Below are 14,144 nucleotides of genomic sequence, written 5' to 3'. Positions count from 1 at the left end.
AAAAATACTAAATACACAAAAAAATATTAAAAAGTAGTGAAATGAAATTATGGCTGGACTTGGGTTTGGTTGTTTTTTTGAGAGCTAAAAGCTGGTTTGAGTCAGTTTTATGGCAACTGTGTGGACCTAGTTGAGTTCTCTAGATTTATTCTGCTGGCCTCCTGTACAGTTCCTGTTTCAGTTTTTCCCTTTTGTTGGTAGTTTTCCAAAAGTGGTGGCTTTTTTGAAGAAAGGCAAGAATTTTGTGCTAGTGCAGACCTGGGTCACCCATCGTGCAATTTAATGCAGCAAACAGAAGAGAGCCACTTGTTCTCCTCATCAGCTGCTCCCTGATTCTGGTGACAGCACAGAACAAGTTCTAAACAAGTTCTCCCTCAGCAGCTGCCTCACCCCAACCCTTCATTTAATTCACCCAGAGTTGGAGTTTTCAAAGAGCCCAAGGGGTTAATTGAAAATATGTTGGTGCAGCCACATTGTCTCGTGGGAAAATCCCATTATTTGGGCACCCAACAGCTGCAAGCATCTCAGACTCTGCACTGTCCAGGCAACTTGGAAATCTCATCCTAAATATGTAAATTTATAGGGAACATGACATGGTAGAGCTTAATGGGATGAACATAGTAGGCTTTGGTGAGGTATTTTAGGCTTTAGTGCTACAGGAGTGACATTTTTTAAAAGTGTGCAGTTATCCACTGTTACAGACTTAAACTCTTGTTGAAAACAATTCTTTCCTACATTGCCTGGGAGTTTTCAGAAGCAATAGATCAGATTAGCCTCACAAAGAAAATGTGTGTTCCAGCATAATGTAGTAAGTTTATCTGGTCTTCTGGTGAAAATATATTTCAAATTATGTTTTTCCTTGTCATATTTGTTATTTTCTGTGTTATGTCTCACCAGTCAAAAGTTGTGCATATAATGCCATATTCTTTATTTATTAACATGATCGTGTAGAAGAATAAAATAAATGATGACAAGGAAGAGAAGGAAAAAAATAACAAATTGTTCAGGATGGTTGGAATGCACCATAAAGGGGATCTTAATGTGGAGTGCAGATGGCTCATCTTCTCCACAATATTTTATTTGAACAGCAAAAACCTAAAACTGCAAAATAACCTGTTCAAATAGCTCTCACATAAGCCTTAATGTAAGGACACAAAAAATGAAATCACTTGACAGTGATCCATCAAAACATGTGTGCTGTTGTCTTTGAAAAGCAAGGAGGGATTGAGACATCTGCATTTACTTGTTCAGACATCTGCATTTACTTGTTCAGGATTAGCTGAAAAGACAGTAGTTTTAGAGGTAAAGTCGTTGTAGTAAAAGGAAAAAAGAAGACACAAATAATAAGATGATGACAGCTTCATATGGAGTGTGGAGCAGGCCATGAGCTCAGCACTGATGTCAGCTGATGTGGTAATTGAGGAGAGCCCACTGTCACAGGGGAGAGGCTTTGCTTGTTCAGTGGCAGAATTGCTGAGCAGCAAACACGCTGCTTGTCCTGCCCTGCTTAAATGGGTTACAGCTATTTCATTATTACTGGGCCTGGGCTGATCTGATTAGCTCAGACCCCTGAGCCTGGAGGGGGGAGGAGATAATTGTTTCATGAAACAAGGCTCTGCGTTTCAATAAGTGATTTCTGATGCTCCTGTCTTCACCTGTCCAACAAAATAATCCCCTGAGGAAACTTGATTTGCAGAAAGTGCTGAGCAAGGGTCAGAGTCAAAAAATAATCTAAGAATTACCATGTACCTTTTTGAACCTGAGTGTCCCTTGCTCCTGGACTGAGGTTTGGGATTCTGGTGGCTTGTTTTTTTGTATGTTGCAAGGGAGGCACAGGCATTTCCAAGGAGGAGTTTGTGTTCTGGTTCCTGACTGAAGGATTGAAACAGCATTTTATTCCATCACTGTGAAATACAAGAGCTGACCCTGCAGGGGAACCGCTGCAGATCGTGTCGGTGCTGGGAGCACCGAGCTGCACAAAGCTTTCCCTTTGGCTGATGGAATTTATTTTCTGCATGCAGACAGACTTGATGGAAAAGTTAGAAGCCATAGCCACAAATGGATGGTTTGGTGCGTGGGTGTTGATTTTCCAGAGGCAGAGGAAAGAGCTAAACCTGGATTTTGAAATATAGAAGTGTGTGCTCCTGCATGGTGCTCAGAGTGGGTACCAATGTGGGACCAGATCCCACTGCTGTGTTACAGATGTTCTCGGAATGCACAGAACATTCCCATTAGAGTAGTATTAACAAATGTGTCATTTCTGACTGGCAGCTGGGGTGAGAATTGCTAATTCAACCAGGATTACTTTAGATCATTCCCTGGTATCACTCTGTTAGGCACATTTTCAAGCAAGACCTTGTAATTGACTTGGTCTGTTTTGACCAAGCTGATGAAAAGGGCACTTAAAATCTACATTTTGGATATAAAAGCCTAAATCATCTTCTGTCCCATGACTTCCAAAGTCATTTTTGTTGACCTAACTCTAACCTTGGGGAAGTACAGTCCTTCTCAAAGGAAACATAATCCAAATTTGAAACTTATAAAAATTCATCTCACTTCTGAAAAATTTGGATTGTAAGTAACAGGCTTCTGTTCAAACTAAAATTGCAGAAATAAGTTACCAAAATTTATTTGGAGCCCAATTTCAGTAAAGTGAGCTTGTGCAACAGCTGTTGCCATGAGCTGAAACGTGCCCTGTGCTGCCAACAATCAAGTGTTGAGCAGTGAGATTTTAAAGATACCTTTATGAGCTACAGCCAAGCCTAGATAGAAAAAGGGTCTGAAGAATATATTACAATCTTACAGAAAGACCATAGACCATTTAAGTAGAGATTTTAAGTCCTTCAGTCTTATTATTTTCTTTCCTTTAAAAAAAAATAGAGCTTCACAGCAAAACCCCTTCATCTAGAATCAGAAAATACAAATAATAATACTTCTCATGGAACACTTCATTTGTTCAAAGAAATGCAAGACATTAAGAGACTAAATCTTCAGTGTAATAATGAACAGATTCATTATTCATGTTTCAAGCCAATAAAAAAGGAGATAGATTATTGGCAAAGTTTTCACACCTTCTAATGAAAGCCTAAGCAGAATATTATTAATTCAATAACTTGGGCTTTCCACTCACAAAAACATATAAAGCTCTTGTCAATCATATTTAGTATTCTCAATTTTTATCAAAAGAGATCCTGAGTTTGGGTAGTATTGGACTCAATCAAGCACCAAAAGGTAATTGATTATATTTCTTTTTTGCCTATTTGTGCCAGAGAGTTCTAACCCACCATGGCACAGGGAGAGTCTTCATTCTGTAAAGCTCACCCTACCACCATCTATGTGCACTTCATACAGAAACATGGTAAAAAATAAGGTTTTTAATATTTCCCAGGCTGGCATCATGCAGCCAGGCCCATGTCCAACACCACAGCAAGCAGTGGTGGCCTCAAAACTTTGTGCTTTTTTTGTCTGAGAGTGTTTTTAAACTCAGTGCTGCATCTTGGTGTCTGCCTGGTAAAGGAAGTTTCCACACGCTCAATAAACACACAGCTTCTACTTAAATACACACAGTAGAGCTCTGCCAGAAAAATAAATACAGTGTTATAATTGGCTACTTTTCCAGTAATACATAGTGTGTTACATAAATTACCAGGAATTGAGGCAAATAAGCACTTCAATCCCAAAGGTAAGGCATGAAGTTTTGCAGCCTTTTTCTCCTGCATTCACAGCACTCTCTTTCAAGGACTGTGATTATTTGGCTGTTATCTAATTTCACTGCAGAATAGAAATCTGACTGGAGCCTTGCTTTCTGCTGGTTAATTATAAATTTATTAGGGGAATTTTGCCAAATGTCCCTCCCTATTAGACCTCACTGAATCTGAAGTTCAAGCTATCAGACTTCATTTAACGTAATGCATTGCCCTCTTTTTCTGTTCTGCATGTGGCTTTTTGTTATTTTTTTGTTCTCAGGTACATTCAATTTTCCCTTTCTGTGTATTATTTGCCAAAGAGGCTCTTTCAAGTTATAGAAATGGGACAAAGTCATTTTTAGAACAGCAAAATATGTAAGGAGGCAAGGTCCCTGGAGACGAAATGAATTTCCAACACAATAAAATAGCTTTCCTGTCCTGTTTGGGTGTTGCTGTTGACAGAGTATCTTGTTAACAGCACACAAATGAGGGAGCACCAAGGAATGGGAGGGTGTGGAGTGGGAAGGGAGGGATTAGACAAGATTTTGGTCACCTCCCTGCTGTGGGAAGGCTTTAACCCTCTGGAGGTGCTCACAAGAGTGAGCCCCAAAGTGCGTGGGGCTGGGCTGGGAGCACAAGGTGTGCTCAATGATACCCACATTTAAGGACCATCATGTTCAGGCACTTCCCTTCAGCCTTCTCTTGGAGTTTTGCTAAAAGTGGGGGCTCCCAATAAGTGTGAGACAATTTTGAAGCAGACTGGAGGGTACCTGGAGGTGTAGGTGCATCCTGTGTGAGCACAAAGCCCAGCGTGTTCCTTCCCCCAGCAGGGCCAGAGGAAGGTTGGGACTGCAGTTCCCTCTTGCAGCAGGTGGAATCTCTTCAGCTACTAAATCCTGGTGCTTTTATTGCAGTTTTCAGCAGGAGCTGCAGCAGAGCTGGTTAGAGTTGAGTCTTTGCTAACTGGTGTTTAAGGAAAGCTGCCGTGCTCGGTTCAGCTCCTGAAAAGGGAGGGGAAAAGAGTCTTGCTTGATCTCAGAGAGGAAATCTGCACTCTCAAAAATAAACTGCTGCAGGTTTTCAAAACTTACCAAACAAGTGAAAAATGTAACTGTTGACATTGACTTATGTCCTGTCAGTGGAAGGACACAATTTGATCCAGTTCAGAGGCTCTGTGTTTTAACAGTACAACTGTTCACAAGGAGGTCTGAGAAAAGGATGTTACAGGATTTTACAGCGGACTTAGAAAGGTGCTGAGTCAGATGAGGAATGTTTGTTTATATGCCTAGAAGACACTAATGAAACATATGTGTCATGTCTGGGGTTCTTTCTTCCTTGGCTAAGCCTTCCCAGCTGGGGAACTTTTCTTTGCTTTTGGTAGAAGGAGGAAGATAAGGACAGAGGAAGGGGGAGAATCACACCCTTGCACTAACCAGTGAAGTCCATCCCCCTTCAGAGATCAGTTTCCTTTTACATGCTCAATTTCCTGTGCACCAGAGCAAAGTGTGAGCTGTCAGGCTCCTGTGGTGACAGAGCTGGATCTCATCCTGCTCCTCCTGCCATCAGTGGCAGAGCTTGTGCTGCTTCCAGCGGGACTGGGACAGCTCACAGTGCCTGTGTGGTTCAGCCCCTGATGGGTTTAATGCTGAATCCTGCTTCTGCTCAATGTGAACCTAAAAAGTGCAAAAATTAAAATTATCTGACACCAGATTTCACCAGATTGAGAAACTCAGGAGTAGCGCTTCAAACTGATCCTTACCAGGGAAAGCCTGACTCGGAGCTTTGTTTAAATCAGGGGATTGCTCCTTGTTTTGCAAAGCACTCAGAGATTAAAACGTTCCACAGGTGCTAAATATTAAAATAAATTACACAGAGAAGATTTAAATTTGTATTTTCTTTCTAAATGTTTCTAAATACTGGAGGAGAAATGTTTGCATTGTCACAGAAGCTGCAGTAATGTCTCCTTTAGCACTGCATTTTCCAAGTGTCAAACGCTGGTTTGAGAGAGAGCACAAATGAATGTTCACAATTGGAAGAGAGTTCCATTTTCTTCAATAGAAGTAATAATCAAACAAAGTGTTTCATATTGACAGCATCCTACTTTTATGTATTTTTTCAGAGACAAATGTACTTTCTAGAGTAAGTGTCCTCACATGTCAATGTCTCAGAAAATGTGTTACATTTAGTGAAATAATGGGTAAAAAAAAAAAAAAATCACTGTCATAAATGATGGCAGGCACTTTTTACTGAAATACTGGTAGTTTTACATTCTTGACATGAATAATTGGATGTGTCATATGTGAAGCTACCTAGAAATAAAATAGAGGTCATAAAATGTAAAGACATGATAGGATGCATTTATAACAGCATAAACCAAACTGGCATTTTAATGTCTTAAGCCAGCCCATTTGCTATCCTTGGCCATTGATCTTGGCTGGGAAAGTTCTATGCCAAATGTAAACAAATTTTGGAGATAGAGCCATACTATGAGAAAGTGATAGGGTTAGGTTTTGTTAGAAAGATTCTCCTTTTGACTGTTCCAATTACAGCCCAGTAGGAGCACTGGAGGCTGGTTGTGGTGTGTTTTTACCCACCACAGAAATGCTGTGTCCACCTTCACAGCAGGAGACTTTCTGGTGTAACTTGCCCTGAAAATTGTGATTGCAGCTCACACAGAAAAATGTTTCTCAATAGACATGAGAGAGAGTTTAGGTTAGTGTTTGCTCCATTTGGGACAGCAGTTTTAGGGAAAGATAGTACAGTTTGGGAGTTCCCGTTTGGGAATTCGTTATTTAATGAATTCTTCTGAAGGCATGGAAAAAGGTGTGTGGGAGAGGCACTGACTCCAAAGAACAAGCTCAAAATCTCATTAATTTTCATTGGCTGTATAGGTAGTTTTAATTACCATGCTTGAACTGAGGCTCAATATGGCACAGAAATAAAATAAGTAATGATGACTTCCTAAGTACTCACTGAAATGGTATCACCTTCCACTCCCCCAATTTTTCCAAATAGAGCTGAGCATAGAAACCTTAAAAAAAAAAGAAAAAAAGCCAAGAAACAGGGAAAAAATCCTAATTCTGTAGGAATGACAGCATGCATGGGGTGTTTTTTAAACACTAAAGTAGCAGAAGAGTTGGCCACACGTTGTGTGCCTCATGGCTGGGGTTTGCTGCATGGCTGGCAGTCAGGGCAGGCTGGGCACTGCTTTGTTCTTCCTGAATTTTACTGGGAAACTATGCAGGGCAAGAGGAATCTACCCACTGCCTGTCTTCCCTTTCAATTACTGCACAGTCTCTGGAATATCTGACTGGTGCATTTTTTGGCTGTTTTACATTTGTGCAGAGCCTGGGAATATTCACTGAAGTCTTATGTAAGTGAAAATCTTTCATATCTTCTGTTTTCAATGCAGTTTGTACTGAAAGCCCTTTGGAATTTGAATGAACCATTCTGGAATGTGATTTTCAGAAGAGAAGTCTCTAGAAATGAAATCTTTCCAATGTGTTGAGTTAATTATATCAATATTGGTATGGTTAATTGAAGCCAACATTCCTGGCATAGATGTGCTTCTGGATTAGTATCTGTCCATGTTTTTTTGAAACTCTTAAAAAATATCCAAACCTGGTGAGGTAGAATGAGGGCTGATTTATTGATGGACATTATTATCTCACCTGGATTTAAGGGAGAGGAATTGGCTGCAGATAAAAAGAAAACATTGAACATAATTAGTCCTGTACTAACGCAGGGGAAGGATGAAGGTTGGAGTGGTATCTGAGTGATGTTTTAGCATGCAATCTGCAAAATACTAAACTACTGAGCAGCATTTATCTTGTGACATCATTTATTGGGAACCTCTTGAGGCATCAAGATTTGTGCAAGTGTTTAACCTTCTGTTCATACATGATCCCCTCTGCCTTCTGAACAAGGATGTTCAGAGGTTGTGAGGCTTATATCCATGAGGCTCTGTGTTCACAATGAGAAAAATACCCAGTGCAAGTAGCTACAGGTTTATTTTAAAGTAGATAAATTTGTGCCATTGGATAGAAACATGAGCTTCCATGAAAAAACACTACAGATTTATTCTAATGTGGATAAACTATTGGATAGAAACATGAGCTTCCATGAAAAAACACTACAGATTTATTCTAATGTGGATAAACTATTGGATAGAAACATGAGCTTCCATGAAAAAACACTACAGATTTATTCTAATGTGAATAAACTATTGGATAGAAACGTGAGCTTCCATGAAAAAACACTACAGGTTTATTCTAATGTGGATAAACTTGTTCCTTTGGATAGAAACATGAGCTTCCATGAAAAAACACTGCAGATTTATTGTAATGTAGATAAACTTGTTCCATTGAATAGAAACATGAGCTTCCAGGAAAAAATGGGGTGGTGCTCTAACCTTCATATCAACTTCTCTTTTTTTTTGTGGAAAAAGAACATCTAGATAAATTGTTGCCCTTTCTGACCAGAAGATAGCTGGTACAAGACAATCTTGCTGAAATTATGTCTCAGCTGGACATATGAAAGATGAATTTATTTTATATAGCATTGGGGAAAGGTTCTCAAAAATATTCAGTAAGTCAGTTATCAGAGTGGTAAATGAGATCTCAAGAGCCAGAGCTCATCAGAGTGCAGTGATAGGGAAGTGGGAAGGTGAGAGGCTGCATCAGGGCTGGGTGTTTGTGTTCCTGATGGAAAAGTGCAAATCATTTCCTTCCCTTCTGCTGCTGTCATGGTCCATCACATCACCAGTCCATTTTCACCTTGCTAAGGGATTCTGAATGGGCCTTCCTGCTTTGGCACCTAATTAATCGCTCACAAGCCTGTTCTTGCAGCCTGTCTGCCTGGGACAGTCCAGATCTTACATCAGTGCCTGAAAAAATATCTTATTTTTCCTTTAAATGCCTCCCTTTCCTGTATTCTTTCATCCCAAGCCCAGTCAAGCAGGTTGGAGTTATTCTTCTCCAGCCTTTGAGGAGAGCATAGACACACCTTGTTATTACAGGAAAATTGGAAGTAGTTCCCTTTCTTCTAATGGAACCACTCTCACACTGTGGTATGGAAAGCTGTCTGTGTTTTCAAAAATGCAAAGTGCCCACAAAAAAAATGCAGCAGGATTTTCCTTGTCAGAAACTGTTCAGCAGCTCAGAGCCTTTACATTGGAACGTGCTAGTTGGAAATGATTGGACACCTTTAAAAAATGGCATTCTTAGGCACAAATAAAGTGTAAGATCTGAGAAGGAAAAGGCATATCTGTGGTGTAAAACATTGCCACGAGACTGTGAAACAAAAGAATTATTTTACTGAAGTTATTTTACTGTCGTATATCAAGTGATCATGAATATCAGATACCTTGTGCACTGAGTTCTAACAGCCAAGCACTTTATGTCTAGTTTAAAATGAGTCCTTGTGACAAAATAATACATGTAGTCTATATAACAGATAACACTGGGTGATATAATGTATTATCAATAATAGAAAAACATAGATTCTGTAAAATGATACCAGTGGAATCTAATATTTCTTTGAAATCTATTTCCTGGATAATATTTCTCCTCAGAAGCTACTTATTTCCCTTCTGCTCTGCCTTTGTGGGGACAGGCTTGGTGTTCAGCACAGGATATCATTCCAGAGTGGCACATGGAAAAGCACTAAACAGATCAGAGGAGTCCCTGGGTTAGATCAGTGCTCAGGGCAGTGTCCGTCCCAACCTTGCAACTCTCCTGGCTCTCACTGCAGACACTGATCTCCTGTGCTGGTGGTACAGAACTGGCAAGAGCTCTGAAAGCCTTCTGGGGACACACAGGCAGGGAAAAATAAAGGCAGAAAAATCACATCTTTAATTCCCCCCTGCTGACAGCTTCCTTAATAAATATTGTAAGAAATTTCTCTGTTAGGAGCCACCCAGTAATCTAATTTGCAAGCCTCAGTGATATATTCAGCAGCCAGTTCCAGGGAGGTGTGTTTCTACTGTCAGAATCACATGAGCAGGGAATAAAATTCTGAGCTCTTGCTGAAAGCTGCAGTAATTTATGATGAGTTGTTGGCTTTTATTTTTTCATACTATTTTTTACTCAGCTGAACAAAGAGGATAGAGCTGCTACTGAGTTTACATTGATTAGTTTTTTCTACACTATGCTCCCCTACCTGTGTGTTTTCACAGGATATAACAATACAAATACTGCACATTTAAGTTTTACATATATCTGAAGAAATCACAGAGTGATGCCCTTGTTTAATAATGAGTGATGGATCCTGGATTATTTCAATCATGCCCCCTCTTGACACTCTCCTGAAGGAGTTAAACCTTTGCCAGTCTGCTGAGTTTAAGTAATCCCAGATTTGTCTGTCACCTTCTGTGTTGTCTGGATGGGGCACCCTTGGGCTCTTCCTTCTCTTGTCTTCACCTCCATGTTGAAAGCGAAGGGAGACGACCCATCTTGTTGTTGATCAGCATCGACTCCGATTTATTGATCAAATCAGTCACCCTTTATAATAGTGTTAATTAACTTCATGCATATTGCAAAATCCGAGCTCACGATAGGTTACAGAGAAAACTCTAACCCCTCCTTTTGTTTACAATACCCGTGGTTGTTTATTGAAACCAAAATTAGTGTTCTCACTGTGATATGAAAAGTTCTCAAAACCTTCATATCTGTTCCCAGAGCAGCCAAGGACTGTTATGAGAAGACTGTCTGAGAATCCTGCTGTTTATAGAAAAGGTGCCTGAGAACCTAGTTATTTACAAAATCAGGCCTGGGAACTGCTGCTTTACAGCTGCCTTTTACTTTTCCATCAGCTGTATACCTTCATGGCCTCTTTCCTTAAGCCATGTTTGAACCAGGCTCTCCACACCTCCAGTTTAAGGAATGTTCTGCTCTGGTGTACATACAGAAGGCAAAGCAAAACCCAAAAAGCTTTCATGGGATTACAGCTGTGCACCCAAGGTCAGGCTGTTTGGTGAGAGAACTGATTCTCCACAGCAGTGTCATTGTGGTTGTGTCCACAATGTTTCCTACAATGGGAAAAGCTTCCTGTCTGGGGTTCCATCTGTATCAGGTCCATCCCCTCAGTTGAGAAGGACCAGCAGTGTTGTCCCAGAAATCAATTCATTCAAAGAAAACCAAGCAAGGAGGTAAGAAAGGCAGCCCAAAAGCTCTAGGGTGTTACTGCTCAGCTGGGAGAAGGTGCAGTGACTGGGTGTCTTCAGCCTTGAAAGAACTTTCAGAACCACTTCACAGCTAATTCCATCTGAGCTGTCAGTTCATGATGGACACCTCAATTCTTGGGGTGCACATCTGTTCCCTCACCTTTGCCTTAAGAACTTGGAGCTTACAGTGGCCACTGGAGTGGTTCATCCATAGCCAGAGACTTCTCCTTCAGGGAAAAGGGGTTTGGGGTGTCCACAGGGACAAGACTTTACCCTCAGTAAAGAGCTCCCAGGCACCACCTGCTTTTTCTAAGCCTTTGTGCAGACCTTGAGAGGAAAACCAGGTTGCCAGTACTCACTGGCTTTCTTCAGAGGGCATGTGGGCACAGTCCAATAGATCTCTCAGACCTTTTGAAAACAAGGAATTTCATGTCTGTATAAAGGAAACTCTGCTGTCTCCACCCTGCCTTTTCATCCACATTCCCTTTCAATTCTGCATCAACAAGGTTTTTTGAGGATCCACCCAGGGAACACAAAGTCATGCTTTCATTGTTCCTCCTTAGGATTCAATCTTTTCAAACCCACTTCTCATTTCTTTATGCCTTCCTGCTCCAGCCTTCCTTACTGGGAAACAAACACCAGTGGGTTGGGGTTTGTAGCTGTCTCTGTGGTGCAGTGTTTGGGTGAGGAATCATTGTCCGTGCTCATTTTTCCAGAGATGCACAAAATGTATTCTTCATTCACCTAAAGCTGTCTGTTGATGATATTACCATGAGGGGAGGGTGCTGCATTCCTGTTTTCTTCTCTTGCAGTGAGAGGTGCAGGTACACCCTGCGTGGCCACAAGGACTCAGTCAACAGCATCGAGTTCCTGCCCTTCTCCAGCACCGTTGTCACCAGCTCTGCTGACAAGACCTTGTCTCTCTGGGATGTCAGAAAGGTAGGCAGGCTTTGCCTTGGTCTTCCCTGAATTCAGGATGTCATGATGTGTGTGACATGAGAAAAATAATACCCAGTGTGAAATCAAAATAGAAAGTGAGGGCAATGTGCCAGTAAAATATTCACTAATACACTTGTTATCTTCTGACCAAAAATGTCCCCATGTAACACTTCCTCTAGAAGGAATCTGCCTCTCCTCCTCCAGAACTCTGCTGATTCCTTATGGAACATACACTGTTTTCTCCATATTATATCACTGCAGGTGGTGAGGGAAACTCTGCATGTCCTCCTTTGTTCTTCTCTATCTTCTTTCTTTGGAAAGGGTGGTAAAAATGGGTTGAATACACTAGAGAGTGTATTTGTCCCTGCTGCTTTGCAAACCAAATATGCAAATCCTGTTCAAGTAGAGCATGAGAACAAGGCAAAAGAAATTTTTTTCCTCTTTCATCAGAAAAATCTAATAATTATTGCTGTTTCTGTGGTATGGAGTAACTTTTGAAGTTCTCAAATTAATTCTTCAGTCGATGTTACAGCCACTCAGTGTAAAGGTACAAGATTCCAGCCTCAAATGCAGAAGGTTATATTCATGGAAGGGATTTGAGAGGAAGCAGGCAGAGCTGTTGCTGTGGATTAAATGGTGTTGTCATCAGAGCTATACAAACACAGGGTAGGAAAAACTACCGTGGAAATGACACTGGAATACTTGAGATGCTCATTAGGCAATTTCTATTTATGGATTATAGAAACAGACTGAATAGAAGGTCATTTAATAATAATAATAATAATAATAATAATCCTGGTCAGAAAGCACAATGAGTTAAAATGAAACTAGTCAGGACTCATTATTCCTAAATGCATTGGTTTGTAGGAATATTTGATATCCAAATATGAATAATTCAAAAAGAGGAAAAAATTACTGCAATACAAACAAAAGTGAAATGCTTAATGGAAAAATAGATTTCTGCTTTGTTTTGTTTTCAATAAATCCTGCAAGGAACTTTATCTTGCAAATATCTCAGTAATCTCCTGCTTGTAGCAAATTAACAGAGTCATCAAGGAGTTTTCCTTTGACAAACATAAGGAAAAAGGCTCTCTATTTGCTCACCAATATTGTTTTTCAGCTTCGGGTAATTTAGCTAAGATAGGAAAGACTTTTGTGAAAAGAAAATGCTGTATATGGCATTTTGTGGTGTATTTATGCTGTTTAATTTTTTTCATGTCCAGTGGGAAATCTTGCAAGTTTAGGATAAATGCTCACAGTGAAACCTCACTTGAGGTGGTAAAATCCCTGTCAAGATGCCACCTCCCTCTAAATGCTGAATGACATTAAATGTTCCCTCCAGAAAGAAGATGAATTATTTTGTCCCATTAATTGGGAATAGAGTATTTTCTCATCTCTGTGAGCTCAATTAGCAGTAAGGAGTACATTTAAGATACTTTTAATGAAACATGAAAACCACGCTCGGGTTTGTTTGCTCATAAATCAGATTCCTATTGCTAATCACATCTTGCTCTCCCATCATTAAGTGCAGTCAGCTCTTTATTATTAAAGATAATGGATACAGAGAGCTGTAAGTCAGAGCAGTGTAAGTTGAATGGACAATGAGCTCTGGATTTGGGGCAGGGTGGAACATAAATCTTTGTAATTACTAAGATACTAAAGCCTGCAGACTTTGGAAATGCAGGGTGTTACTTTTCCTCTTTTTTTTTCTTTTTCTGGATAACAAAGTAAGATCCATCCAGTGGTTTAAAAAAATCTTCATCACATTGACTCTAATTTTAAACCTAAGGGCTATGTTGCCTATAGGAAAGTGAGAACAGAGGAAGATGAATTGCACTTGTGGCTCTTTCCAGACACTGAGGGAGAATTACAGCTTTGGTGTTGGATTTGGGCAGCAACCACGCTTGTGCTGTGCCAGACAGGCAGTAGATCAGATGTGGAGACCCAGGCTGCAGCTCTCTGGTGGGAATTTCTTGCCAGAGAAGCTGATGGCTCTGATGCCAAGATAAGCTGCAGAATTTATTCCTCTTGGTGCCAGTTTCATAGAAAGACAAGCGTGGTCTGGCTTTTCACCAGAACAATTCCTCGCTGACACATCAGGGAAGGCATCTCCACTCATGAATTGCTAAGTGTGTCCAGTGATGAATGGGAGAGGTGCAGAAGAGCCCCTGACCTCCCCTGAGTCCAAGGTCCCCTGCCTGGGTTAATTCCTGCCACTCCTCTGCATCTCCCACAGCCTCAGGAGCCATTTCGTGGGACCACTCACATTTGTCCCAACACCATTTGAGCCTTTTCTCAGACAGATGAGATACCAAATATTTATACACTTAAATAATTAAATAGAAGGGAAGAAAAAA

The 14,144-nt window shown here is 40.5% G+C and overlaps 1 protein-coding gene across 1 annotated transcript in view; it reads left to right on the top strand.

Annotated features, from left to right (window-relative positions):
* SPAG16 (sperm associated antigen 16) overlaps window positions 1-14,144 on the top strand; it is a 391,289-nt gene that overhangs the window by 225,826 nt on the left and 151,319 nt on the right. The window contains exon 13 of the mRNA XM_058809453.1: window positions 11,661-11,787. Within this exon, the coding sequence (XP_058665436.1) occupies window positions 11,661-11,787 (127 nt within the window). The remainder of the gene's footprint in view (window positions 1-11,660; window positions 11,788-14,144) is intronic.

Source organism: Ammospiza caudacuta, chromosome 8, assembly GCF_027887145.1.
Source record: "Ammospiza caudacuta isolate bAmmCau1 chromosome 8, bAmmCau1.pri, whole genome shotgun sequence".
NCBI lineage: Eukaryota > Metazoa > Chordata > Aves > Passeriformes > Passerellidae > Ammospiza > Ammospiza caudacuta.
Note: the sequence above shows the minus strand (reverse complement) of the source record. Positions and strands in the feature narration are given on the sequence as shown.